At 41.1% G+C, this 26,009-nt stretch overlaps 3 protein-coding genes across 3 annotated transcripts; all 3 read left to right on the plus strand.

Moving 5' to 3' along the window:
• Nucleotides 1–2,094: 2,094 nt before the first annotated feature.
• Nucleotides 2,095–3,225, plus strand: LOC308362807 (interferon-inducible GTPase 5-like; the record flags this gene model as incomplete). Its single annotated transcript, XM_080835531.1, has 1 exon — nucleotides 2,095–3,225. One exon carries the CDS (start codon nucleotides 2,095–2,097, stop codon nucleotides 3,223–3,225), a length of 1,131 nt encoding a protein of 376 aa, XP_080691657.1.
• Nucleotides 3,226–5,883: 2,658 nt separating this feature from the next.
• On the plus strand, nucleotides 5,884–7,035 carry LOC308362808 (interferon-inducible GTPase 5-like; the record flags this gene model as incomplete). The annotated part of the gene is made up of 1 exon (XM_080835532.1): nucleotides 5,884–7,035. One exon carries the CDS (start codon nucleotides 5,884–5,886, stop codon nucleotides 7,033–7,035), a length of 1,152 nt encoding a protein of 383 aa, XP_080691658.1.
• Nucleotides 7,036–13,873: 6,838 nt separating this feature from the next.
• LOC308362809 (interferon-inducible GTPase 1-like) lies at nucleotides 13,874–14,611 on the plus strand (the record flags this gene model as incomplete). The annotated part of the gene is made up of 1 exon (XM_080835533.1): nucleotides 13,874–14,611. One exon carries the CDS (start codon nucleotides 13,874–13,876, stop codon nucleotides 14,609–14,611), a length of 738 nt encoding a protein of 245 aa, XP_080691659.1.
• Between the last annotated feature and the right edge of the window lie 11,398 nt (nucleotides 14,612–26,009).

Here is a 26,009-nt window from a genome sequence, read left to right on the forward strand (position 1 = left end):
ATAAATGTTTTCCAATTTCACTTCATTCCCTCGATGCTGTGTTGTGTGTTTTTGCCATTGATATGTTTAACAACCTAATGTTTGAGGTCATTTTTGGAGTTGTTGCTGCAGAAGTGTTGACTAATGGTATGTCCCTCAGTAACAGGCCATTTGTAAATGCTTATAAAGTATAGAGAGTCTCAACTTTATATCAACCCATGCATAACACTTTACTAATGATAAGTAAATGGTTTCTATAGTGTATGTTCCTCAGTAACAGGCCTTTTGTAAATGCTTATAAAGTATAGACAGTGCCAACTTTATATTAACCCATGCAAAACACTTTACTAATGGTAAGTCAATGGTTTCTATAGTATGTTCCTCAGTTACTGGCCATTTGTAAATGCTTATAAAGTATAGACAGTGCCAACTTTATATTAACCCATGCAAAACACTTTACTAATGGTAAGTCAATGGTTTCTATAGTATGTTCCTCAGTTACTGGCCATTTGTAAATGCTTATAAAGTATAGACAGTGCCCACTTCATATCAACCCATGCAAAACACGTTACTAATGGTAAGTAAATGGTTTCTAAAAACCTATATTAAGCATAAACTAAGGTGTTACATGTGCTCACATATATTATTTCACGTACGAATTGGACGATAGCTTATGCATGACAAAGATTATTCATGATGACTCATAAATGGTGAGCAGACCATCAGCACATACCTTATAAAGGATATTATGAAGCATTACTAACTCATTGAAACTTGCTTGCTTAATCATTTGTAAATTATTTACAAAATGTGAGCAGACCATTATTATATACCTTATTGATGATCTTATAACTAATTAGAAAATGGTTTGAAAAATGTTCATACACACATGACTACTTGTTTACAAATAGCTTACTAATGTCCTTATAAATGATCTTTTAGATCGTTAGAAAATCATTTGAAACATGTTCATAAATACATCTGTCCTCATTTCAAAACAGCTTACTCATGTCCTTATATATGATATTATAGATCATTAGAAAATCATTTGAAAAATGTTTGTAAATACATTAATACTCATTTATAAATCGCTAACTAATGTCCTTATAAAAAACTCTTATAGATCATTAGAAAACAGGATCATAAATACATTACTACTCATTTACAAATACATTACTAAGGTTTGTAAAAGTTGGGGTAACGATTTGTAAATGATAAACAAACTATGAACAAATGCTTCATAAATGGTTTATTACGGAGGGTTATTATAAAGTGTTACCCATTCACTTGACACCATTGAACATGGAGGTTTTTAAAAATGTCTTCAGAAAAAGTTTGAAAGGAAGGCATTCATTTACAATACTAGCAAAAGGTGTAATTTACATTTTTACTTCCACTCAACACCCATCAACACCTTGACAGAAACACTGTTGAATATTCCACCCCAATTTGAAATCCACCTTTATTGGATTTGTTTAATAACCTGAAACTCAGTTCACTCAGACACTGATACTTCACTCACAGGTGTGTCCAGACATAACTTCTGTACTGAAGACAACTTTCCCTGACAACAAACAGGATTTGCTGAAGTCTTGACCACGTAAGTTTAACCCTGCTTTCAAACCACACTTTCATTATTTTGCATATTAAAATGATGTAAGGTTTAATTGTTTCAAACTGAACTTATGTAAACACAGATTAAACTAGTGTGTGTACATAGTCAGTATGAATAAAATCATTAATTTGGTAACTGGATTTTCAAGATTTCCAAAGTTCAAGTTTTCCAAAATTATTTAAAAAAATAAACACCACACAAACAGTGTTCATGCAATATCAATGTAAACACATATATTTCAGCTACAGCACCCAGATGTTTTTTCAATACAAACTAACTGCAACTTATTTCAAGCTGCTTTAATTAGGCATGAGACTCAGACTCAGAGCTGTAATCATGATAACCTGAGTCATCGACAACATCAGAGATTTCACTGTTAAAAAAAAGAGTAATTATGCTATAGAGATATGCTATATGCTATTATGCTATGAAGAAAGTTTCTTTGCAAAAACAGAACATGAGCTAATATAAGACGTTAACTTCCTTTTTCCTTTTAGATCATGGATAATCAAGAGGAATATCAACAGAATGATTCTGGTGAAATGACCTTGGAATGGGCCAGGGAAGAAGTTGATAGGTTAGATCATGTCACCCTCAACATTGCTGTGACAGGGGAGAGTGGGTCAGGAAAGTCAGCCTTCGTTAATGCCTTCAGAGGTCTTCAAGATACTGATGAAGGAGCTGCAGAAACTGGAGTCACAGAAACCACCATGGAGCCCACCATGTACCCCCACCCAACCATGCCCAATGTGAAGATCTGGGACCTGCCAGGCATAGGGAGCCCAATGTTCAAAGCAGAAACCTACATGAAAGATGTCAAATACCCAAATTATGACTTCTTTATCATTGTAAGTGCATCCAGATTCAAGGAGAATGACGCCATATTGGCAAAGGAAATCATGAAAAAGAAGAAGAATTTCTACTTTGTTCGCACAAAGACTGATACTGATGTATCACAAGAAGAGAGAAAGGGAGTAGGAGAGGAGCAAACACTTCAGAAAATACGGAAAAACTGTCTGGAAAATTTGAGAACATTGGGACCCCCTCCTGTCTTCCTAATTACATCTAATAAACTGGAAAGGTTTGACTTCCCGGAACTGGTAAATACTCTGGAGAGAGACCTTCCATATCACAAGAGAGATGCTCTGGTTATGAGTTTGCCTGTTCATTCCAAGGAGTTTCTTGACAAGAAATACAGTAGATTCAAGAAAACAGCATGGGTTCTGGCCACCGCATCAGCTGGCATAACGGTAATCCCAGTACCAGGTCTGTCACTAGCATTTGATGTTGCCATGGTAGTGTCTTTCTTAACTAAATGCTACTATTCATTTGGTCTAAATGATGGAACCCTTCAAAAGTTATCAGAGAGAGTAAACAAGCCAATACTGGCAAAGGCTAGAGAATCAGCACTTGTCATGGCGATTGCTGAAGAATCATCACTTGCAGCAAAAGCGGCAGCAAGACTTGGGGCAGCAGGTGTTGTTGAGGCGCTGTGCATCCTTGTGCCTGGTCCTGGAAACATTGCAGCAGCTGGGATATCGTTTGCTACCACACAATCTGTGCTCCTTGAAGGGGTAAAGGAACTGTATAGTGTAGCCAAAGGGGTGATTGAAATGGCAGAAGTAAAGTAGAGTATAGCAAACATGTGACCCAGGCTTAATGGTGCAAAGTGGTGACCATGTTTAAGATGTATTCCATGATATGTGGATGACTAGCTATGTTACTATGTTTTACAGCAATATTGGGGATTCATTTAAGTTTTCTTTGTAAGCAAGAAATAGAAGTGTGTCAGGCTAAGTGGGTGTAAAATCAAATGCATCTCATATGCAAATTATTTGTAAATTCATCTGAATCAAAGACTAAGTAATTGACATTGTCTTGAGTTGTCTTTTAAGATGTGATTATTTGCATCAAATTCTGGTAATGTTCTTACCATGATCCATAAAAGATCAACCTCTGCACAATCTGGGCAACTATTTAAAAAGACTTTCCTTCTTTTTGTAAGAATAACCTGTGTGTGTTCACTGGATATCCTTTTGATGTTGATGATGTTTTAGATTACTTTCAAACATCAGTACAACTCTGGAATCATTAGCGTGCAAGAATCAGTAAATATGTGTAGTGTCTGTGTCGGATTGGATTGGAAGTATACTGTGTAGGTGTTGTTGTCTGTAATGGCCTTTTCCAGCAAATAACTTTTGATATTGTACATGGTAACACTGGAAATGTACAAGATGCTTTGTCTATGTGCAAATCTTTGGGCAGCAGTGTAAAATTCCACAGGGGGGGAAAAAAACAGAATAAAAGTGTATTTGAAAAATTGCTGGATTGCTGTGTTTTTATATTGTAATCGACTGTGACAGGATTTGTGCACATTGCTGGTATTATAGCACCATCTACAGTGTAGTTCATCTCCCTGTAGTTAGCACCCCTAGAGGTGTTGGATCAACTGTAGAGTGTAGCCAAAAGCCTGGTGCAAATGGCATTACTAAGAGTAAGGCAGTCAGTTCCTGTGATTCAGGCCTAATGTTTTTAAATGCTTTGATAGGTCTATATTGCTATATTGCAAATGCATTGATTCCTATGGCACGGCGCGTTTACCGTGTGCGCCCCTTCTCCACCACGCGTTGCGTCTTTGAAGCGTTTTTTAGGTGCGCTACTTTCCAGCGCAAGGCAGGGAAGCGCACCGCTTCTGTTTTGGCCGCCACACTTTGCCAAGGCGTTACTGCAGCGTCTGCAGCGTAAACAGTTCATTCAAAATTCTGACGTTGAAAATGGAACTATTTTTCGTATTAAAATGTTAATGTGTTGACTGTAGAATTGTTTTATAAAAGCAATACTCGTGGGAGTGGGGTAGGTAAGGGATAATCCCACTCCCACTCGTGCTATATCGCTTAATCATACCACATCTTCCAGCATCAAAACAGGAAATAAGTGATAAAGTAGTTAAGCCCGCCTGTTGCTTGATCTGATTGGCTGCCTGGGCCGAGTGTGACATTGATGAGCGGTACACATACGCGTTTTTTAAAAACGGGACGCGAGCAAATGCATTGATTCCTATGGTACGGCGCGTTTAGAGTGTGCGCCCCTTCTCCACCACGCGTTGCGTCTTTGAAACGTTTTTTAGGTGCGCTTAAAAGTTGAACTATTCTCAACTTTCCAGCGCAAGGCAGGGAAGCGCACCGCTTCTGTTTTGGCCGCCGCACTTTGCCAAGGCGTTAGTGAAGTGTCTACGCCTGAAAAAAGACGCGCATGTGTATTTGAGCCCTTAGTTAGGCTAGTCTTCTCCCGTTTTAAAAATGTCACCCTTGCTTTGCTTTCATCAGACATTTTTTCTTCCACTCCACAGTGACAAAACCTTTATAGTTGCATGTCTGTCATACCTTTTGTCCTGTGCAGAACATATTGTTAAGCAAAGGCCTTAAGCTGTCTTAATATCTAGATCAAAATTCCTTTCCATTTTTCTTTTGACATAATACATGAAAAACATTGCTATTAGAAAGTACACACAATTCATTTCACATCATACCATTTCCTTGTTTTTGTGATACATTAATGTTGTAATGTATTAGCAGCCCATATACAGTATGTAGCAGAAAATATGCAGTATGGGCAAGAATGTGGAAGTAGTGAAGGGTGGGGGATTACACAACTTCTAATGGTACACCCACATGCTTTTCTGAGAATCAACCGCCCGATTTGAGCTCCAACTTAAGAGTCTTTGGATTTAAAAACTTGAAACTCAGTTCACTCAGACACTGATACTTCTGTCACAGGTGTGTCCAGACATAACTCCTGTACTGAAGACAACTTTCTCTGATAACTAACAGCATTAGTTCCGACGAAAGCTGAAGAAGTAAGTTTAACCACACCATTTCAAACTACCCTAACCCTAACCCTAACCCTATAATCATTAATTTGGTAACTGGATTTTCAAACTTAAAAAAGTTTTCAAAGTAAAAAAAAAAAAAACTATTTGAAAAGATGAAACAACACAAACAGTGTTCATGCTATATTATAATACATACATATTGTTTAGCTACAGAGCCTAGATGTAGCTACAATAGTGCTTTAACGTTCACTTCCAAAAACAATTTCAAAGCAATTTTTTAAATTAGGTATGAGACTCAAGTTAAGTATTTGAGCTGTACATTTGTCGTTGATTCTTTGCAGGCACATTCAGAATTTGTCAACATCAGTTATATCACTGTTGAAAACATGAATTATGTCAGATAGCTTCCTTGCAAAAACAGAACATGACATAATAAAAGACACTTTCCTTTTAGATGATGGCTGATCAACAGGATGATCTCCGAGCTTTACTAATCGATTCTGGTGAACCGACCTGGGAGAGGGACAATGCTAAAACCAGAGAAGAAGTTGATAGGTTAGATAACGTCACCCTCAACATTGCTGTGACAGGGGAGAGTGGGGTAGGGAAGTCCTCCTTCGTTAATGCCATCAGAGGTCTGAAAGATACTGATGAAGGAGCTGCACCCACTGGGGAGGTAGAAAACAGCATGGTGCCCACCATGTACCCCCACCCAACCATGCCAAATGTGAACTTATGGGACCTGCCAGGCATAGGGAGCTCAATGTTTAAAGCAGAAACCTATATGAAAGATGTCAAATACCAAAACTATGACTTCTTTATCATAGTTAGTGCATTAAGATTCAAGGACACTGACATGATGCTGGCAAATGAAATCAAGAAAAAGAAGAAGGATTTCTACTTTGTTCGCACAAAGACTGACCGTGATGTAACACAAGAAGAGAGAAAGGGAGTAAGAGAGGAGGCAACACTTCAGAAAATACGGAACAACTGTCTGGATAATCTCAGAACATTGGGACCCCCTCCTGTCTTCCTCATTACATCCCATAACCTGGAAAGGTTTGACTTCCAGGAACTGGTGAATACTCTGGAGAGAGACCTTCCAGATAACAAGAGAGATGCTCTAGTTTTGAGTTTGCCCGTTTATTCCAAAGAGTGTCTTAAGCAGAAATACAATACATTCAAGAATGCAGTATGGGCTGTGGCCATTACATCAGGTGCCATAGCGACAGCCCCAGTACCAGGTCTTTCACTTGCATGTGATGTTGCCATGATAGTGTCTTTCTTAACCAAATGCTATTATTCATTTGGTTTAGATGATAAAACCCTTGAAAGGTTGTCAGAGAGAGTAAATAAGCCAATACTGGCAATGGTTAGAGAATCCTCACTTGTCATGGCAATTACTGACAAATCATCTCTGGCAACAAAATTTGCAATGAGACTTGGGGTAGCAGGTGTAGTGGAGTCACTGTGCAGATTTGTGCCTGTTGTTGGCAGTGTAGCAGCAGCTGTATTATCGTTTTCTACCACACAATATGTGCTCCTAGAAGAGGTGGAGGAACTGTATAGTGTAGCCAAAAGGGTGCTTGAAATGGCAGAACTAAATTAGAGTAAAGTAAACATGTGACCCAGGCTTAATGGTGTGGAATGCTTACCATGTTTAAGATTTCCTCTATGTTCCTATGCTTCTAAACAAGATATTGAAGTGTACCAGGCTAAGTGGGTGGATAATCAAATGTTTCATATGCAAATGATGTGCACATTGTAAATGTAACTTAATCAAGGGCGAATAATTTACTTTGTAGTGAGTTTTTGATTATTGTGTTGTATTGATGAAATTGTAGTAATGTTCTAACCATGATCCATACAAGAGCATTTAAATCAACTTCTGCACAATCTGGGCAACTATTTAATGCCCAAGGCCTTGCATTTATGTTGTTGTCTGTAATTATATTTTTGATTTTGTACATAGTACAAAATAGTATGTTTTGATATTGTACACAGTAACCACGGACTAGACCCTCACAGCCCCATTCCCCTGCCCCGTCGTCACCATTCCCCTAGGCTCTTAGACTCCCCCCTCTCACTCTTGGAGGACATGAGTAACTGCCACGCCCCCTGCCTAGCTGCCTGCTGCCAAGCCCCCTGCTGGAGGAGACGTGCAACTGCTGGCTCAGACCCCTTGTAGGAGGCACTTGGAACAACCGCTGTGCCACGGACTACGCCCTCACTGCCCATTCCCCTGCCCTCTTGTCACCATCCCCCTTAAGTCTTCTTTTTAATTTTAAATAAACCAGCGTATCTTTTTAAACCTCATTCCTTGAGTCCTGACATCTCTTTGGGGGGAATACGGTTTGCTCCTCAGTAGCAGTAGTAATTTAGATTAAGTGGTGGCGCTAGCACCCCCCCACCTGTGACAACATCTTAAAGTCTGAGGTCATTTTTGGAGACTTTGCTGCATGAGTGTCTACTAATGTTATGTCCCTGAGTAACAGGCTGTTTATAATTGTTTATAAAGTATAGATAGTGCCGGCTTTAGATCAAGCACTGCAAAACACTTTGCTAATGATTATATGTAATACTGGAATAGTGGAATACTCTCTGTGGAAGCGCTGGGATGCATCCTCAGTGATGTATCCTGGGGTCATTGGGTGTTTAGGGTCTGTTCAAACATCAGACACCCTCACCCAGGTGACCCAGCCAGGGGTGACCAGTCGCCGGCTTGCATCAAAGCAGCAGTTGACCACTACATACATCCCTTCCTGCTGTTCAGGCCTGCAACACATTCCAAAAAAAGTTGGGACGAGGGCAATTTAGGGGTAGTAATGAGGTAGAATAATAAATAATGATGTGATTTGAAACAAGTGATATCAACAGGTAATTTTACTCATGATTTGGTACAAAAGCAGCATTCAGGAAAGGAGCAAAGATTGGCAGAGAATTGCCAGTTTGCCAACAAGTGCGTGAGCAAATAATTGAAATGCTTCTCAAAGAAAGATGGTAAGTAATCATTTATCCTCCGCGGTGCATAAGATCATTTCAAGATTCAAGGAATCTGGCGAAATTTCAGTGCGTAAAGGGCAGGGGTGCACGCCTAAGCTGAATAACCGTGATCTCCGATCCCTCAGATGGCACTGCATCAAGAACTGTTGTTCATCTATAAGCGATATAACCACACGGGCTCAGGATTGCTTTTATTTTTGCTTTACAATATGCAGACCTATCCACAAATGCCTGTTAAAACTTTACTGTGCCAAAAGGAACCCTTATGTTAACAACGTCCAGAAGGGCCATCCACTTCTCTGGGCTCGGATGCACCTGGGATGGACTATCACACAGTGAAAACGTGTATTGTGTTCAGACAAATCAATATTTCAGGTCTTTTTTAGGAAGAAATGCACGACCTGTGCTCCAGACCAAAGAAGAAAAGGACTATTCAGACTGTTACCAGCAACAAGTCAAAAAGCCAGGGTCTGTCATTGTATGGGGTTGTGTCAGTGCCCTTGGCAAAGATAACTTACACCTCTGTGATGGCACTATTAATGCCGAATAGTACATATTTTGGAGGAGAATACATTGTGCATACAATTATCAGGCAATTGAGTTTTTGACCATATTTTAATTTAGGCACATTTTCCAACTTCAAGCTGTATAAACTTGAATGCTTATTGAATTTTAGCATATCAGGTGATGTGTATTTGTGTAATGAGGGAGGGTGTGGCCTAATGGGATCAACAACCTCTTTCAAGGTGTGCATAATTATAACACAGCTTATTTTGCTCAGGCAAAATTGCTAAGATATTGGGGCGTGATCACAGAACCATCAAATGTTTCGTTGCAAATAGTCAACAGGGTCGCAAGAAACATGTTGAGAAAAAAGACGCAAATTATCTACCAAAGATTTTGGAAGAAGTCCAAAGTGACTCTTGACGGACCAGATGGATGGGCCTGTGGCTGGATCAGTAATGAGCACAGAGCTCCACTTCAACTCAGAAGCCAGCAAGGTCGAGGTGGGGTTCTGGTATGGGCTTGTATTATTTAAGATGAGCTAGTTGGACCTTTTTCGGGTTGAACATGGACTTGAAATCAACTCCCAACCAAGTTTTTAGAAGACACTTTCTTCAACCAAAAAGTCTGAATCTTTCAAGAAGACCATGATTTTTATGCAGGACAATGCTCCATCCCATGTATCAAAGTACTTCTCTGCATGGCTATCCAGTTAAGGCCTTAAAGATGAAAGAAAAATTACATGGCCGCCTTCCTCACCTTACCTAAACCTTATCGAGAACTTGTGGAGCCTCCTTAAACAGGAGATTTACAATGCAGGAAAACAGTACACCTCTCTCAACAGTGTCTCGGGGGCAGAGGCGCTGCATCCCATTAGGCATACCAGGCAATTGCCTGGGGCCCCGCGCCACTAGGGGGCCCCCCAAAAGCGGGTCTGATCAAAAAAAATTCAAACTACAATGCCAATTTCACATTGTCGGTTGCGGCACGAACCTCACACTCATAGAATTACATGTATCCAAATTTGTATCTATGGTGTAGAATGAATGCAACGATGAGAATAAGCTTTAGAAGAGGAAGACTCTCTGACAAAGAGTGAATGAGAAAGTCTCACGGTGACGGTGTGTACCGTTGTGATCCCTGTGAAAATATCCATGCCATCGATTACGCACGATATAGGTTAGCATGAATTATACATGCATATATTATGCATGTGTATAGTAAAATAATGTATTTGTTATAACACCTTATTTTACTCTCAATGAACAAATTCATTCTCTTAATCGGATGGGTAGAGGGCCAAGCGCAGGGCAGTGTGGGTAAAGACGAGTGCCTATCAAAATTCCGATTGATTGACATTGGCTTTGCCCAGTCAAAATCCAGCCCAGGATAGAACAGGTGGATACAACGTTAGGGAATGTGAGATGTTCGGAACAGAACGAACCTGAGGGAAAATGAAGAGGAACAACTACCCATCTGGTAGTGAGAAGAGGAAGAAGAAAAAAGAAGATGAAGAAAAGAAAAAGAAAGGCCGCGGTAAGTGGAGTGGAGTGGAGTGGATGATTTAGGCTTAGCATAACATTAACAGACGAAAAATGTGGCTAGGCTACTTTGTCCAACTAATAACTTGAATAGCAGCTAGCGTTAAAGCAAACCTATGCAAAAATAGCTAATCGCCAGGAATGCTAACGAACTAGTTAGTGAACAACTTTCATAACACAGTCAAACATTAAGCAAGTGCAACACAACAACACACTTAACCCATTCTGAAGGGTAAAATAGTTGCATAATGTTGCTTTTATCTTGTTAATGCTGTGATAGCAATGAAAGCCATGCTCAAGGAGAAAAATGAAACATCTCTTCCCTATCTCTATTCCCTCCTCAGGATCATAACATAAATTTATGACGAAACGGACAGATAAAGTGCCCCTACCAAACCCTGATGATGAAAACCTTAAGTCCAGTGTTCCACTTGAATTGTTAACTGTAGCTGCTACCTGTTTGATTGCTTATTAATTGTAAAGATTGAACATACACGGCTCTTCTTAATACTGTAGAATGCTCCATTCATTTGAATGGGGCTTCCCAACGTTATGTGGTCAACTATTTTTCGATAATTGACCATTGCTATGTTTACTTTTTACTTTTACTTGAGTAGATTTTTAGATGGGTAATATTACTTGAACTTAAGTACAATTTTATCAAAGTAATTGTACTTTTACTTTAGTACAACATTTCAGTACTTTTTACACCTCTGGATATTTTACCTCAATTGATAACATGTGACATGCTCTGAAAAGATTCTTTAAGATATACCCTGTTTTTTTTTGTTTTTTTTTGCATATCAGGTCTAGCATCATCCACTTCCAGTGAAAAATAAGTGTTTTTCATGTTCTTATATTTTGAATAAAAAAAAGCTTTTATTTCATACATTTCGCGTCGGCGTCAGATTGTTTTGCCTAACATAAGGGTGATGAACACTGGTCGGTAGGGCCCCCTAAGAATTTCTGCCTAGGGCCCCCACACTCCCTAGAATCGCCCCTGCTCGGGGGCTGTGGTTTCTGCTGCTCAAAATGTTGATCGTCAACAGATAAAAAAACTGACAGACTCCATGAATGGAAGGCGAATTACTGTTATTGAAAAGAAGGACACAAAATGCGACAATGAAGACCACGTACTGTTGCACACCTTAAGACTGGCTTGCAGGAAGAATGGGACAGGGTTACATCTGAAACTCTTCCTCACTTCAATTCAATTCAATTCAATTCAATTTTATTTGTATAGCGCCATAACAATACAATTGCCTCTCGGCGCTTAACAGAGCCCAGAGCCTGAACCCCCTTAGTGCATGCACAACGGCAACAGGGGCAAGAAAAAACTCCCTGTTAGGCAGGAAGAAACCTTGAGCAGAACCACGGCACATAAGGGGGGACCCATCTGCTTGAGGTCGGCCGGGTGGAGACAGGAAGGTGGGACATGATACAGACAAGACCAGATTACTGTGGCAATAGGGTTACTGTTACAGGGGTAGGGGATGTAGGGACAGAGAAACATTTCGGTGGAGGCAATAATGTATATTGTACATAAATGCTAGCATAGGGTATTGGGTAGAGTAGGTGTACGGCAATGCAGTGGCAGTGGGTGCGGTTGGCCGAGGGTTTCTCTAGGTAGACCAGGTAGAGAGACTACGTGCAGAGTGGTGGGGGTGGGGAGGGAAAGTTCCACATCCATCAGTGATTGGAACACGCCTGGCTCCGGGGAGGCAGTGGACCTTGCAGGGGCCGCTTGTTGAAGGGGGGGGTGTGGACATCTCGGACCATGGAGCTGCCGATGACCAGGGTGGGGGTCGTCACATCCAGCGGGAGAAGTCGTCAAGGGGATGATGACTGAGTTGAGGGCCCAGGATGGGGAGCAGGGCGGCGTGGGCGATGCTGGTGTTGCTCTGGAGCCGGTCTGCAGGGGCGTTTCGGGGCGGGCTGAGGAGGGGAGTAATCAGGCCCAGGAGGCTCCTCCTGATCCATCTAACAAACAGGAAATGACGAATCAGTCTGCAGGTCTGTTAGTCGGGAATCAGCACGAACAAACACACAGATGAATCATTTCACCAACCAGGGACATGTCATCTGTGTGTCGGTTTGCCTGTTGCATATTGCAATACTTAGATATGTTTAGTTTTTCTGGCATTGAACATTTTGTTTTTTGTTGTGATCTGTTTGCCGGGGCCGTACATGCATCCACTCGGCAAACAGGAAACACATTTGATGTTGCGGTACTAAATTACAAGTAGGAATTTAATTTGTTTTTTGTTGTGATCTGTTTGCCGGGGCCGTACATGCATCCACTCGGCAAACAGGAAACACATTTGATGTTGCGGTACTAAATTACAAGTAGTAATTTAATTTGTTTTTTGTTGTGATCTGTTTGCCGGGGCCGTACATGCATCCACTCGGCAAACAGGAAACACATATGATGTTGCGGTACTAAATTACAAGTAGTAATTTAATTTGTTTTTTGTTGTGATCTGTTTGCCGGGGCCGTACATGCATCCACTCGGCAAACAGTAAACACATTTGATGTTGCGGTACTAAATGCAAGTAATATTTGAATTTGTGTTCGGATATGTCTGGGTGGCTGGTACAGCAGGTGATTGGTTTGTTGGCGCGGTTACTTTTGGCTATATGATGCCTCACTTGATGTCTTGAGTCCCTAAACGTCTTTTAAGTGTTGTGAAAAAGAATGGCAACATTACAAAGTGATGCTTTACTGTGCCAACATTTTTTGAAATATGTTGCAAGGATCAAAACCAGGGACGTGCACAGGAATTTTTAAGGGCAGTTGTTCTGCCCTGGAAAAAAGGGGCAACACATTCATTTTTGTCACCGCCGCTGCCATGCCCCGTCATCTGATCCCAAATTTTGCCAATATAATTTCAAACTCTCTAACCGCCGCTGCCACTTCCCCTGATCGCAAATTTTGCCAATATCGTTTTAAACTCTGCTGCCACGCCCCCGTCCCCTGATGGCAAATATATATATTTCCTTCAGAAGGGCAACTTCAGTCGAGGAGGGCAGACGGGCAGTTGCCCGAGCAACCTAAGCCCACTCCTGTTCAAAACTGAATAAAGTGCTTTTCTTACAATACAATTCATAAGGGTAAAACATCAAATAATGTGCTGTTGTATTAATGTCAATGAAATAAAGGTCAAAGAGAATATACAATTCTCTGTTTTCAATATAATTTTAATTGAACATACGGTCCCAACTTTTTCTGATTGGGGTTGTAGATCATGGCTGATCAATGGTATGAAAAATAAGTTGGTAGGCCATTGAATGCACATTTTGTCAACATCAGAGATTTGACTGTTGAAAAAAACTGTAATTACATGAGCTAGTTTATTTGCATATGATTTAATATAAGACTTTACCTTTTCCTTTTAGATGATGGCTGATCAACAGGATCTCCGTGCTTTACATAATGATTCTGGTAAACCAACCTGTGAGCGGGCCATTGCCAGAGCCAGAGAAGAAGTTGATATGTTAGATCATGTCACTCTCAACATTGCTGTGACAGGGGAGACTGGGGTAGGAAAGTCATCCTTCATTAACGCCATCAGAGGTCTTCAAGATACTGATGAAGGAGCTGCACCCACTGGAGTCACAGAAACCACCATGGAGCCCACCATGTACCCCCACCCAACCATGCCCAATGTGAACTTATGGGACCTGCCAGGCATAGGGAGCCCAATGTTCAAAGCAGAAACCTACATGAAAGATGTCAAATACCCAAATTATGACTTCTTTATCATTGTAAGTGCATCCAGATTCAAGGAGAATGACGCCATGTTGGCAAAGGAAATCATGAAAAAGAAGAAGAATTTCTACTTTGTTCATACAAAGACTGACCTTGATGTAACACAAGAAGAGAGAAGGGGGGTAACAGGGGAGGCAACACTTCAAAAAATACGTACCAACTGTCTGGACAATTTGAGAACATTGGGAACCCCTCCCGTCTTCCTCATTACATCAGAAAACCCGGAAAGGTTTGATTTCTTGGAACTGGTAAAGAATATGGAGAAAGACCTTCCAGATATCAAGAGATATGCTCTTGTAATGCAGAACACCAGTTTTCTCTCCAAGGTGGCTGATTTTTTCAGAGCAATGTTTTTTTCAAGAATCTAAACAAATGTAAACATTACCATCTCAACTAGCATGATAATGTAACACATCTTGGTCTGGCAGCTGCTATTGAGAACACTAGGCATCTTTCTGCTTGCAGCCGGCAATATAGCAGCAGCTGAAGTATCTTTTGCTCCAACAAACATCAATGGGCCTCATTCTCGACAGCAGTTGGGAAGACTTTCCGAAGGATTTCAGAAGTAACTCCAGTTCGGAAACATTTATGAAAACATTTGCATTCTCGTTATTTTTTTCTTCTGTGCTTTCTTCTGAACTTCAGACAACTTTCAGAACTCGAAATAGCAGTCGTAACTCTACCGGAATCTTCTCAAATGGGATTCCACGGGCCATCTTGTGGTTATTTGAGGAATCGCATTGAGGAATGACATTTGAAAAAACTCTGTAGGCCTATTACAGTAAAAGGGTTAACGGGCGAATTTGTGAGAACCCGTTGGTGATTGCGTATACGTCAACTCTACAGACATCCTCGGATTAAAATAATTATGATAATAATAAATACGAGAATATTTGTATCATTAACAATTACGTTTCACATTTATAGTCATAATTATACGAGGTAGTGTTTATTGTTACACTAGGTCTATATGGCTCGTAGCTTGACTGTTCTCTCCCTTGTACGTCACTTTGGACAAAGGCCGCGTCTGCTAAGAGACTGATTGTGAATGACATGAACACTGCAAATGTAAGTGAATAAATAAATAAACACTAAACTCAATCTTTAAGAACTAAGTCATGAATTTATTGCAATTTATACTACTACTGGTGACCAGTCTTCACCCCTATGGTGGCCATTTCGAACGACAGGACGGACTACAATTTACACTCGTACTTGGGACCGGTCTTCACACCTATGGTGCCTATTTTTCGATTAAAAAAAAAAAAAGTGACTACTTAAATGTGTTTTACGGACTTCGGACGTTCAACGTTATACAATATCTCCACCTTATTAATGAACACCTGTTACGAGGTGGATTCGGGAGATTGCGACAGCACACGTTTCTAAAATTGCGTCTCCTAATAAGGAGCTGGCAGGGCGTGTATGTATGCAAATCCACTTTCACGAGAACGCGCATCAATCTAAGAAGCTAATCGGAAGGAACCCAGCTGAGAAGACTTCGGCTGCTTATGAACACATTTTCAAGCGTGCGGGAATGCAGCGGAAGCGTTTCTCTTACGTTGTTTTTGCGAAGTCGTGTAAGAAACATTTCTGAAGAATTACAGAAAAAGGTCGAGAATGAGGCCCAATGTTCTTAGGGGTAGGGATGGGTGCTTAACCGTTACTTTTAGAACGATACAGGTGCCTAAACTATAAATATATTTTAAACAGCACAAAACGACGATTGACGACAGAAAGGCTTTTTAATTGCCAAGGCAAATAAAATTCTTTAAAAAACATTTTACAGAAGTTTTGTTCATTCAGCTGCATGATTTGTTACTCTATTAATGTCAATAGGCTCAGGCACCGAAAGGAAGCCCCGAAATCTGCATGGCATTTTGGTCCGGGTAGGTACCGGTTGTATTGGAACCGGTTCCATATTGGAACCCAACCCTACTTAGGGGCTGCATGAGCTGTATAATGAGATTGGAAGAGCAGGATTAAAATAAAGACATCATCTCATGTTAATCAAGGCTAACTGGTTTGAACAGTTTCTTTTTTTCTCTTTTTAGATTTCCTTTAACTCTTCAGGGACAGAGGCCTGTTTGACTTTTTTAGGAAGTCTAACATGCCTTGATGTTTTTGTATATTTCCCCTAGCTATAAGTATTGATGCACAAGTGGCTTATATGATTATGTTATAGAGGACATCAGCAATAACAACATTAGAGTAAAAGGAATGTAGTAAAATAGGCATGTGAGTGAAGTGCTTCTATAAAACTAATTTAACCACATATCGTTGCTGGGAATTAACTGAAGTTGTCTTTGCATTGTAAATATGGTGTGTGGGTGGGTGACAGTGTTACTGGGTGGGGCTTACTCCTATGTGCTGTTAACATCTGTCATGGACGTTTTCTTTGATTTTCAAAAGACTGCTCAAACAAATGAAGTTGTTGTTGATAGTGCTTTACGCTGTATTTTGTTTTATCTGATTTAACTATCAATATTGGTCACACTTTACATGGATGCCCCCCTACAGACTATCTACCGATGTTCAGATTGTTAACAAACTATCTGTTGAAACGGCTCATATCAGGATAGGGTCCCTTAATGGAACGTCCTAGGCATGGGCGCAGATGCCATCTGGTAGTCGATCCTGGTGCAACTCTACTTATAGTATTATCTTTGTAAATGTTTATAATCTGCAAAATGTTCTAGAGAAAGAAAAGACAGACCAGTCAAATGTGTTTGTAATATCAATGTGGAAAGTAATAAGCAGGATATTTCTTATTGTGGATACTATTGTGATGTGAGTGAACGGTGGGATTTGATTGATTGGTAAACAGCCAAGCCAGGTGCGGCTGATTGGGGTTACCTGAGACGGAACTGTGAAAAGAGGAAGAAGGGAGACAAGACGAGAGAATCTGCGGTGCGGTTTGACACTCCTGGGTGCGGGAGGGTGTCGTTCGCAGTCAATTAGGATTGCCGGCGACGAAGACAGGTAGTCCAGCGGGTTAGTTGCGTCCATCGTTAGGAGGGGAGGTTAGCTGCCTCCTTTATACAGTCAGGGCCAGGGCTTTAGCGGAGTGAGAAGCCGCTGCTATTACCGTCGGGTGTTCCGTGACGTGAGCCACAACATCCCTCCACATTCGGGCATTCTTTGGACTACGCCAGCTCCACGCACTCAGACCCCAGGGGGGGTTTTCGCCGGTCGGCGAGTTAAGTTATCCCTTTTAGTGTGTGTGTTTGTGTGCGTGTGTGTGTCTGTGTGTGTGTGTGTGTGTTTGTTTGCGTGCTCTTAATAGTACATTGCGGGGCCAGAGAACGGGGCATAGTGGGGTAGTGTATGTAAGCTTAAGCTTCTCTTAGCCTATTGGTTGTGGGTTGCCGTGTGTACTTCAGGGGTGGATTGATCCAACAGTTGCAGTGCTCTTGTGTGCGCCAAGTGGCGGTGTGCAATTTAGTGTGTGTGTGCTTCAAGAGTTGGCTTTAATGGGTGCACTTTAATGAAGCTTGTGAACATTACTCGCTGCCCTCTATCCCTGTGATTGAGCCCCTGCACCATTTTAACCCAGATATTATATGTCCCTGATGAATTGAAATAAAGGATTATATATTGCTACCGTTGGTTGTGTTCATTCAGGCTCTGGTATTATTGCCCTTATAGGCAAAATAGAGAAACCCCAATATTTATTAGTGTGCTTGCCCGAAGGGAAGCACAGTATTGTTATCGTCAAGTTTTCTTTATTTATTTATTCTCCCCGTTTTTCTTGCAGCTAACTACTCCTCGCCCGTTTGAGATAGAGATGCCATTCAAACACCGAAATGTCCGGCTCGATCCGGTGCAAGCCGCTATGACTTTTCGTGGCGGTACTCCTTGTCACTCCTTTTTTATTCCTCTTTTTCATCCCCTTTTTTCTCCATAGACTTGCATGGCAGAACTCTGTGCATTATGACATCATAATATGCTCATTAAACTGGCTTGCACCTGTGCTTCTCACTGACACCTCCGCCAAATCCAAGGAACCGCATTTTCTCTGTCCCTCTCAATTCAACTTTGAAAAAGAATAAGAGGAACCGTATTTCTCTGTCCCTCTCAATTCAACTTTGAGAAAGAATAAGAGTAACTACAGTTTGGTCCGTGTATCTTCTGGCCAACCGATTTTCGTTTTAAAACCAGGAAATGGAAAACGGACAACGAGCCGTCTCCCGTCTACCGTCTCGGAGTCGGAAAATGGGAAACGAGGAACGAACCTATTTCCCATTTCCCATTTATTTTCCAAACAGGGAACGGGTCGTTTTCTGTGGTTCGTGTGCGTGGTTATGAATGGAAATTCGGGTAAATAAAATCAGGGGCAATTTTCCATCACTGATTTTGCATTTATATGACCCGGAACTTGATGTCTTTTGTCAGTGTCTGTTAATCATGGCTACCGTTGATGAAGTTATAAGCAACAAGTGTCCGAGAATAGTAGGCTACACCATCAGCGGACTGGCCCCGAGCTGCAAGACCCCTGCCTCCACAGGCACCAGGATGTGAAGATAATGTGTCAGAGGACAGTGCACCATCAGCTGACTGGCCCCGAGCTTCTAGGCCCTTGTTTTCATCCTCCACAGGCACCGGGATGTCAAAAATATGTGTCCGAGGACAGAGCACCATCCACGGACTCTCTACGAGCTTCCAGGCCCTTGTTTTCAACCTCCACAGGCACCGGGATGTTAGAAATATGTGTCCGCCAAAGATGCACCATCAACTGACTCTCTACGAGCGTCTAGGCCCTTGTCACAGAACCAGTCCCGGGTCATATTAATGCAAAATCAGTGATGGAAAATTGCCCCTGTTTTTATTTACCCGAATTTCCATTCATAACCACGCACACGAACCACAGAAAACGTTCGAAACGTTTTGAAAACGGAAATCGGAAATGGGAAATAGGTTCGTTCCTCGTTTCCCATTTTCCGACTCCGAGACGGGAGACGGAAGACGGCTCGTTATCCGTTTTCCATTTCCTGGTTTTAAAACGAAAATCAGTTGGCCAGAAGATACACGGACCCAGTTTCTAACCTAGCTACCGTATTTCCACTTCGTTAAGGTGAGTTGAATGGCAGCATTTTCAGTGTACTGACTGAAATTTTAATGGAAACTGATAGTGTTAGCCGTAGCAGCTAACGTCTCCCATCCATGGGAGTATCCACTGGCAGTTTCAGCTAGCCGTAACAGGGGATAATTTTCCTTAATTCAAGTTGTGAAGTAAACCTTTGAAGTAATTCATGAATTTAGTTGTGTGGATATAGTGGGTTAAGGCTTGTATTCCTACTACGGTAACGTTAGCTATCCTAGCTGTGTTAAGCAGCTGTAATATCTGAGTACGGGGCTAAACGTAAGCTACCTAGACCTATACGTTGTAGATATGCAAAAGTAGCTTATACTGAAAGAATGGTTAACTTGTTAGCTCACCAGTTTATTTTGTTGCTAATGTGGTTGGAGAGGACCGATAGCGTGAGTTAACATTAACCCGTGTCCTGGGAGTAATGATTCGAGAGACCTTGAACCATTAGGTTACCTGAAAAACGTTTGAGGATACCTGGACACAGCGTAGCTATTGTAGTGTGCTCAGTTTTCGAAAACTAGACTTAAACTAAGAAGGATAACTATGACTAAATGTGACTAAAACTAATATGCATTTTTGTCTTAAGACTGAATCTAAAATAGCTGCCAAAATGAACACTGATAGGGGACCCCTTAATCTGCAATTCATGGTTGCTAGATCTAATCAGATGTACTAACTAGGCTTATAAGAGAAGACTAACTTTTTAGGCCAACGAACACACTAGACCCTTTCACAATAAACGAGCAAACATGAGAGAAAAACAGAGCAAGCACACTCTCGCAGTTCGTTCACGAAACGCATTCTAGTTACACTATGTTATTGGAAAGAAAAGGAAAAGATAATGAAGTAAATATTAAATACGAAAGGCTTAGAAGATGGAAAGTAAAGAGGAATAATAAGGTGGAAACAAACAAATGAAAAGGGGGGACTTGGTTAGGGTTAGCAGAGGGGAGAGATTAAGGGGATCTTTAAGTTTATACTTTAAGTGTCAGGGTTGTGAGGCCAGAAAAAGGTAGCAAACTCCGAAGCAGACTCAGGAGGAGATGGATGATTTAGGTGTTCTTTTAATATGAATCAAACAACAAAAACAGTCATGCGAGACACCCAGAAGGCAACGGAAGCAAAAGGGGAACTCAAATAGCAAAAATCACAGCAGAGGTACAGGCAAGGTTCAGGCAAATATCCAAGGTCACTAGTCAGGCAAGGGCCATAACAAAGGCAGACAGAGTTAGGCACCGCAAGGTACAGGCATGTTTCAGGCAGAAATCCAATCCAAAACCATCCAGAGAGATCGGTACACATGTATGCAGAGAAAATACTGGCAGCAGTACAAAGGCGTGGCTTGACTCACGTGACTGAACAGAAAAAGGTTGGCAACAGATAGGCAATACAGAGCAAAGGTTCCCTAAACACTAGGCAAAAATCCAGAACAGCTAAACAGCGAGAAACCAGAAACTATTGTGATAATCTGGAGATGACTTTCAGTCCTAGTTAGGTTTATAAGATGTGGCTGACGAGGAGAGTGGAGGCACCAGTGATTGGATGCCATGCTTGTCAGTCAGCCAGAAGACAGGGCAGAGGGAAAACCTGGCACGGAGCACACAGAACCCCACTGACTAGGCAGGGCGTGTACCAGGCCGGAGTGTGACAATAAGCCTTACCTAAAGGGAGGGATACAGGGAAGTGAAACTATTGATTAACAGTTTTTACACCGAGGTCGTAAGGCTTCTGAATCAGCAACACTGAACAGTCGCCATTACCTTGTACTGTCTGCTCTCCTACTCATACGAATACACTTGCTACATATATATGCACATATCTTTGATTTCATTTAATATTCCCCACCCTGGAAACTGCTGCTAGCCCTTCTTGTATTTCAAACTGTTGTTACCTGTTATATGTTGTATATGTTATAGTGTTATATGTTATTTTTGGTATATGTGATTTTTGATTTATGTTATTTTGCTATCTGTATTCTGTCTACTGCGTAGATGTTGGATGCGCTGAAGTATTTGGTGTATGCGACAATAAACACTTTGACTTTGACTTTGAATTTATTCCCTGAGATGTGACAGGGTGAGGGGAAAATAAATAGTATACAGTATATGCGTATGAAAAGGAGATCTTCAAGTTTTTAATCCATAATAAAACAAAGATTTGGTTAAGGTATGATTTTTTTTAAGAGAAAAAGAGGTGAGGGGAAAAAAAAGGATTATATTTGTGAAAAGAAGATGAGGAACAGAAATGTTTAACTAATTCCAACTCTTATCTAGGAAGGAAGATACACCAGACTGCATTTTGTTTTTGGCCAAAAATGTGAATGAGATATTTTGAGTTTTTGCAAAATTGCAGAAGGCGGGAATCCAGCAGAGGTCTGTCAGTGGAAGGGAGAAAAGGAACCTAAGTGCTGTGGAGGGGAGTGTGACAGTATGGTAAGTCCTGAAGGCATACTGTCAAACGGGAACAGGACAAAGTCAAACTTTAAATGATAAAGTACTAACAAGTAAAATGCTAAAAAGTTAAATACTAAAACGCAAAACACTCAAACACAAAACCTAAAAAAACACACATTTATTTGTGCAGTAAATAGTTTTTGCCACAAGATAGAAGCAGAGAGAATGAATTCTAAAGGCAGAGGTACAGGTTAGGTCTAAAGGCCGCATCGTGTGGATTGTGTCAATCCAAATCTTCTCCGCTCTGTTTCCACATAGCCTTTGTCTCAAGTCCTACAAAGAAGAACTCACTACATCTTTTGGCTGTTAAAGGGAGCATACAGAGGCACAGGAAGGTTAATGTGATGCAGGTGCTCTTTTATTGTGTGTTCTGTTTTCCCATGTAAATCTGGTGGCGGTTTTGGCAAATAATGCATTCTGTGTGTTGGCGGCTATCCCCGGTATAATGCATCTACCTGTTTAACAGTGTCTGTTTAAAAGAAAACTCCCATGCCTAAGGTAAACTACTGTTATGGGTTGATGCATTGTGTACATTTTCAGGGAAGCGTGTAGTAAAATGTCCTTTGAGTGTTAGTTTCTCCTCAGTGCTGTGATGAGGTGAAAGGACTGCAGCTGAGGGCAATAAAGACAGGCCTGCTGGAGGTTCTGTGCCACCATGTTCCTAAGCCTCATCACACTCTGCTAGAGTAAGACATAACCAGGGGGATAAGAGGTGTCTGAGCATCATCCTGTTCATTATATTCAGATTTGGAATATCCACAAGGGCGAAGGGCATTAATAAGCTTGTTTCGGGAGGAGGGGGGCAATCTTTGAAGCAATGTTAGGTATTTTGATTATGTTAATGATAGTCTTAATGCTTTACTTTTTTAGGGCTATCCTTGAGGGCAAACATAGGTAAGAATGATAAGCGGAAAAGTTCAAGCTGGACAAGCCTATTCATACTGGACTAGTCAGAGCATTTTCTTGATTCTAACTAATCAGGGCCTCGTTTCCCGAACGCGCACTTAGCCTAAAAAGCACTTGAAATCGCTCGTAAGAGGAATCCTACGTTGCAGACGGGTTTCCCAACGCCACACTTAGCTTAAGTGTATCTTTCGTTGAGAAGAATTCTATGTGTGGCCAGGACCAGTAGTAACTTCACACTTAGCGATTTAATCCACCAGGGGCGTCGTTCGACCGTCGTTCGGAAGAAAGGGGAATTTAAAAAAAAAAAACATGGCTACTTGAAGCGAGGAATATTTTACATTATTAAAGCTATCTACGCAACTTTTTATATGTTTATAATGACTCGGTTTGATCTGAAATGTGCTACGCGACCAATGCAGAGTATGGAGGTCTTAACTGAAGCTTTCAAACAGTAGTTTTATGGCACAATTAGCGCTTATGCCACCACTCCATTGGCTTATATGGTAGCTTTCTAGCTAGATGGTTTACACAGTTGTATACATATATATTTGCAACCATGTTCTTCATTGAAACTTTTCTTAAATCGCTAGTTTCATAGCTCATTCAGTCACGCATGACGTACGCTTCAACCCCCTCGACACCTTATCCAGGGGCGTCGTTCGGCCTATTATAGAAGAAATCCAAACGATGTTTCTGTGTATAGCACATCATGAGAATGTCATTGTTTCACCTGCCTATTCCCATCAAAATAGAAATAAAGAATATTGAGTATTTGAAAATAAAGATTAGGCTTTACAAAACTAGTGCAGTGCCCGTAGGAATTATGCATTCTGTAGTGTTAGCAGACGTAGAGCTGTTGGGTAGTGTAATGGCAAGACATATTTGCACTCCACATAGGTACAGGTTACACTGAAGTATTATTGTGATGCATGTTTCCTTTTCATTAAGAAATGTGTTAATGGTAGCCTTTTTGGAGAGTTACCAACAAATAAAGTTTGAGATTATGTAGTGGATGCAGTTGAATATACTGTAGATGTCAACGTTGCTGTCTAAACTATAAACTAAATGTCATAAAGAAAGACATTATTTAAAATGAAGTTATGGTTGAAATAGGATCACTTCTTTATTGTAAGGGTAAGTGTAGGGTAAGAATGGTCATGCAGTTGGACTCAAATGTAGGTTAATTTTATTGAATGTATGTAGCCTACTGTAGGCTACTGTATGACTTCGATGATGCTAGCTTTGACAGCCCACTCTCAGACAGATCGTAATAAATGTCCTTACAATGGGAACACAGTTTAAATAGGCTACTCTGCTGGAGATGGCGTTACTATCCCCGCCCCGAATTCAGTGCACATTGCACGTTCGATGCACGCATAGGCTAGCTAATTTCACAGCAATTAACGTAAACAGGTTAACCTGACGTAAACAGCTCCAAAGAGCTACTTAAGAACTCGTGCACGTTGCGCTCGTGCACCTGACTATAAGTTGATGGTTGGGAAACGCACGTAAATACAAAGTGTTACTTAGTGTACGATGTCGCGAAAATCCACGTAGGCCGTTAAGATACGTCGTTATCGGGAAACGAGGCCCAGATCAATCACTTGAAGTAGTTAGACAGAATTTTACAAATGGCATGGCAGGCAGCAGTGGGGAGGATGATTGACTGACCTGGGGAGGGGTGGGAGATAAAAACACCTGTGGATCTCTTTCTTGCTCTCTCTCTCTCTCTCACACACTCTCACTGTCACTCTCACAGACATACCTAGACAAGTTTTCCTTTTCTTTATATTTTGTGTGGCTACAATAAACGTCTAAATTATTTTAGAAATAAAGCTTCATCGTCCGTTCCTTCTTTTATGTTGCGGTCCCCAGAGTCGGCCGTAACCGTTGTGTTGAGTCTGTCCCAACAGTCAAAACAGATGAGTGATATTAAGGTCCCAATCCATTAGAGGTAGTGTCAAGCTAAAAAGGCACCGGATGCCTAAAAGAGCCCGGATGATGTAATGTTGACTTTCGAACGACTCTTGAGTGACAGTTGCTATGCCAACGCCAATACGTCACCCTAACGCGATTTACCTCAGAGCATCTTGCATTGTACTTTGCTACCTGAGACCAGCTTGCTTGTATTTGACCTACAATAAACCAACCAAAACAACCATGTGCTTGATGTTTGACTTTGGTAGGAAAGTGGTTGATTCGCTAGTTGGTTATAGTATCAAAGTAAGCACATTTCATTAGCTAGCTCGTGCTAGTGTAACGAGCTATCTTGTTAGATTGAAGCTATTCATCTGTTGTGCTTAAATTAAGAAAGTCCTTAATGTGTTGTGATTTTAAGACATATCTGACGGCACCCACAATTAAATCTGAACAAAACAGGGCATTGTTTGCACAACATTTTACTAAAGAACAACGGGGGCTTGCTAGCTTTGACATGCTAGCGGACATTGCTAACTTACAGGTTACCAGCAGGCAGGTGTAGCTAAAACTTTTTATTCGCTTAATATTGTGCCTAAACGGATACTATGTACCCCGACACTTTTTGGCTATCAGTCAGAGAGTCTCAAGAGTAGTTCGAAAGCCATCAGCTACGTTTTAGTCGCTTAATATTGTCGCACAAAAGGAGGAATTGCTATTAGCAATATAGATGCTAGCGCGCGAAACCTGTTGATGTGTGCTTACTTACAAAAGACCGGCAGCCAATATTAAGCGTGTAAAAAGTACCTGATGGCTTTCGAACAACTCTTGAGACTCTCTGACTGATAGCTAAAAAGTGTCCGGGTGCGTAGTGTCCGTTAAGGCACAATATTAAGCGACTAAAAAGTAGCTGATGGCTTTCGAACGACTCTGAGACTTAAAGCTAATAAGCGCCCGGCCTACGTGGTGACCGGATTACGTAATGCTAACGTTGGCATAGAAACTGTCACTCAAGAGGCGTTCGAAAGTCAACATTACGTCACCCGGGGTCTTTTTGGCATCCGGTGCCTTTTTAGCTTGACAGTAGCAGTGAGAGAGCAGGAAAGAAACGACTGGCTGAAATAACAAGATTCATTTTTCGGAAGAAAATACTTACAAACATCAGGGAGCATTAGGTTACTTTAGGATAAGAGAATTGTAGGGCAATTTAAGGAAGAGTTAATTTCTTTTTTAAATAATCATCCTGTGATCTCACAACACCAGAGGGAGAGAGAACAGTGGTAGCACAAACTTTAGATCGGACAGATTATACTGTAGATAGAGCCAGACGGGCCGAAAGTGAGTGAGATGAATAGAAACACCCTGAGCTGAAGTGGTGAAAATGTACCTGATAGGGAA

The sequence above is a fragment of the Sprattus sprattus genome, assembly GCF_963457725.1.
Source record: "Sprattus sprattus genome assembly, chromosome: 3".
NCBI classification, from domain to species: Eukaryota; Metazoa; Chordata; class Actinopteri; order Clupeiformes; family Clupeidae; genus Sprattus; species Sprattus sprattus.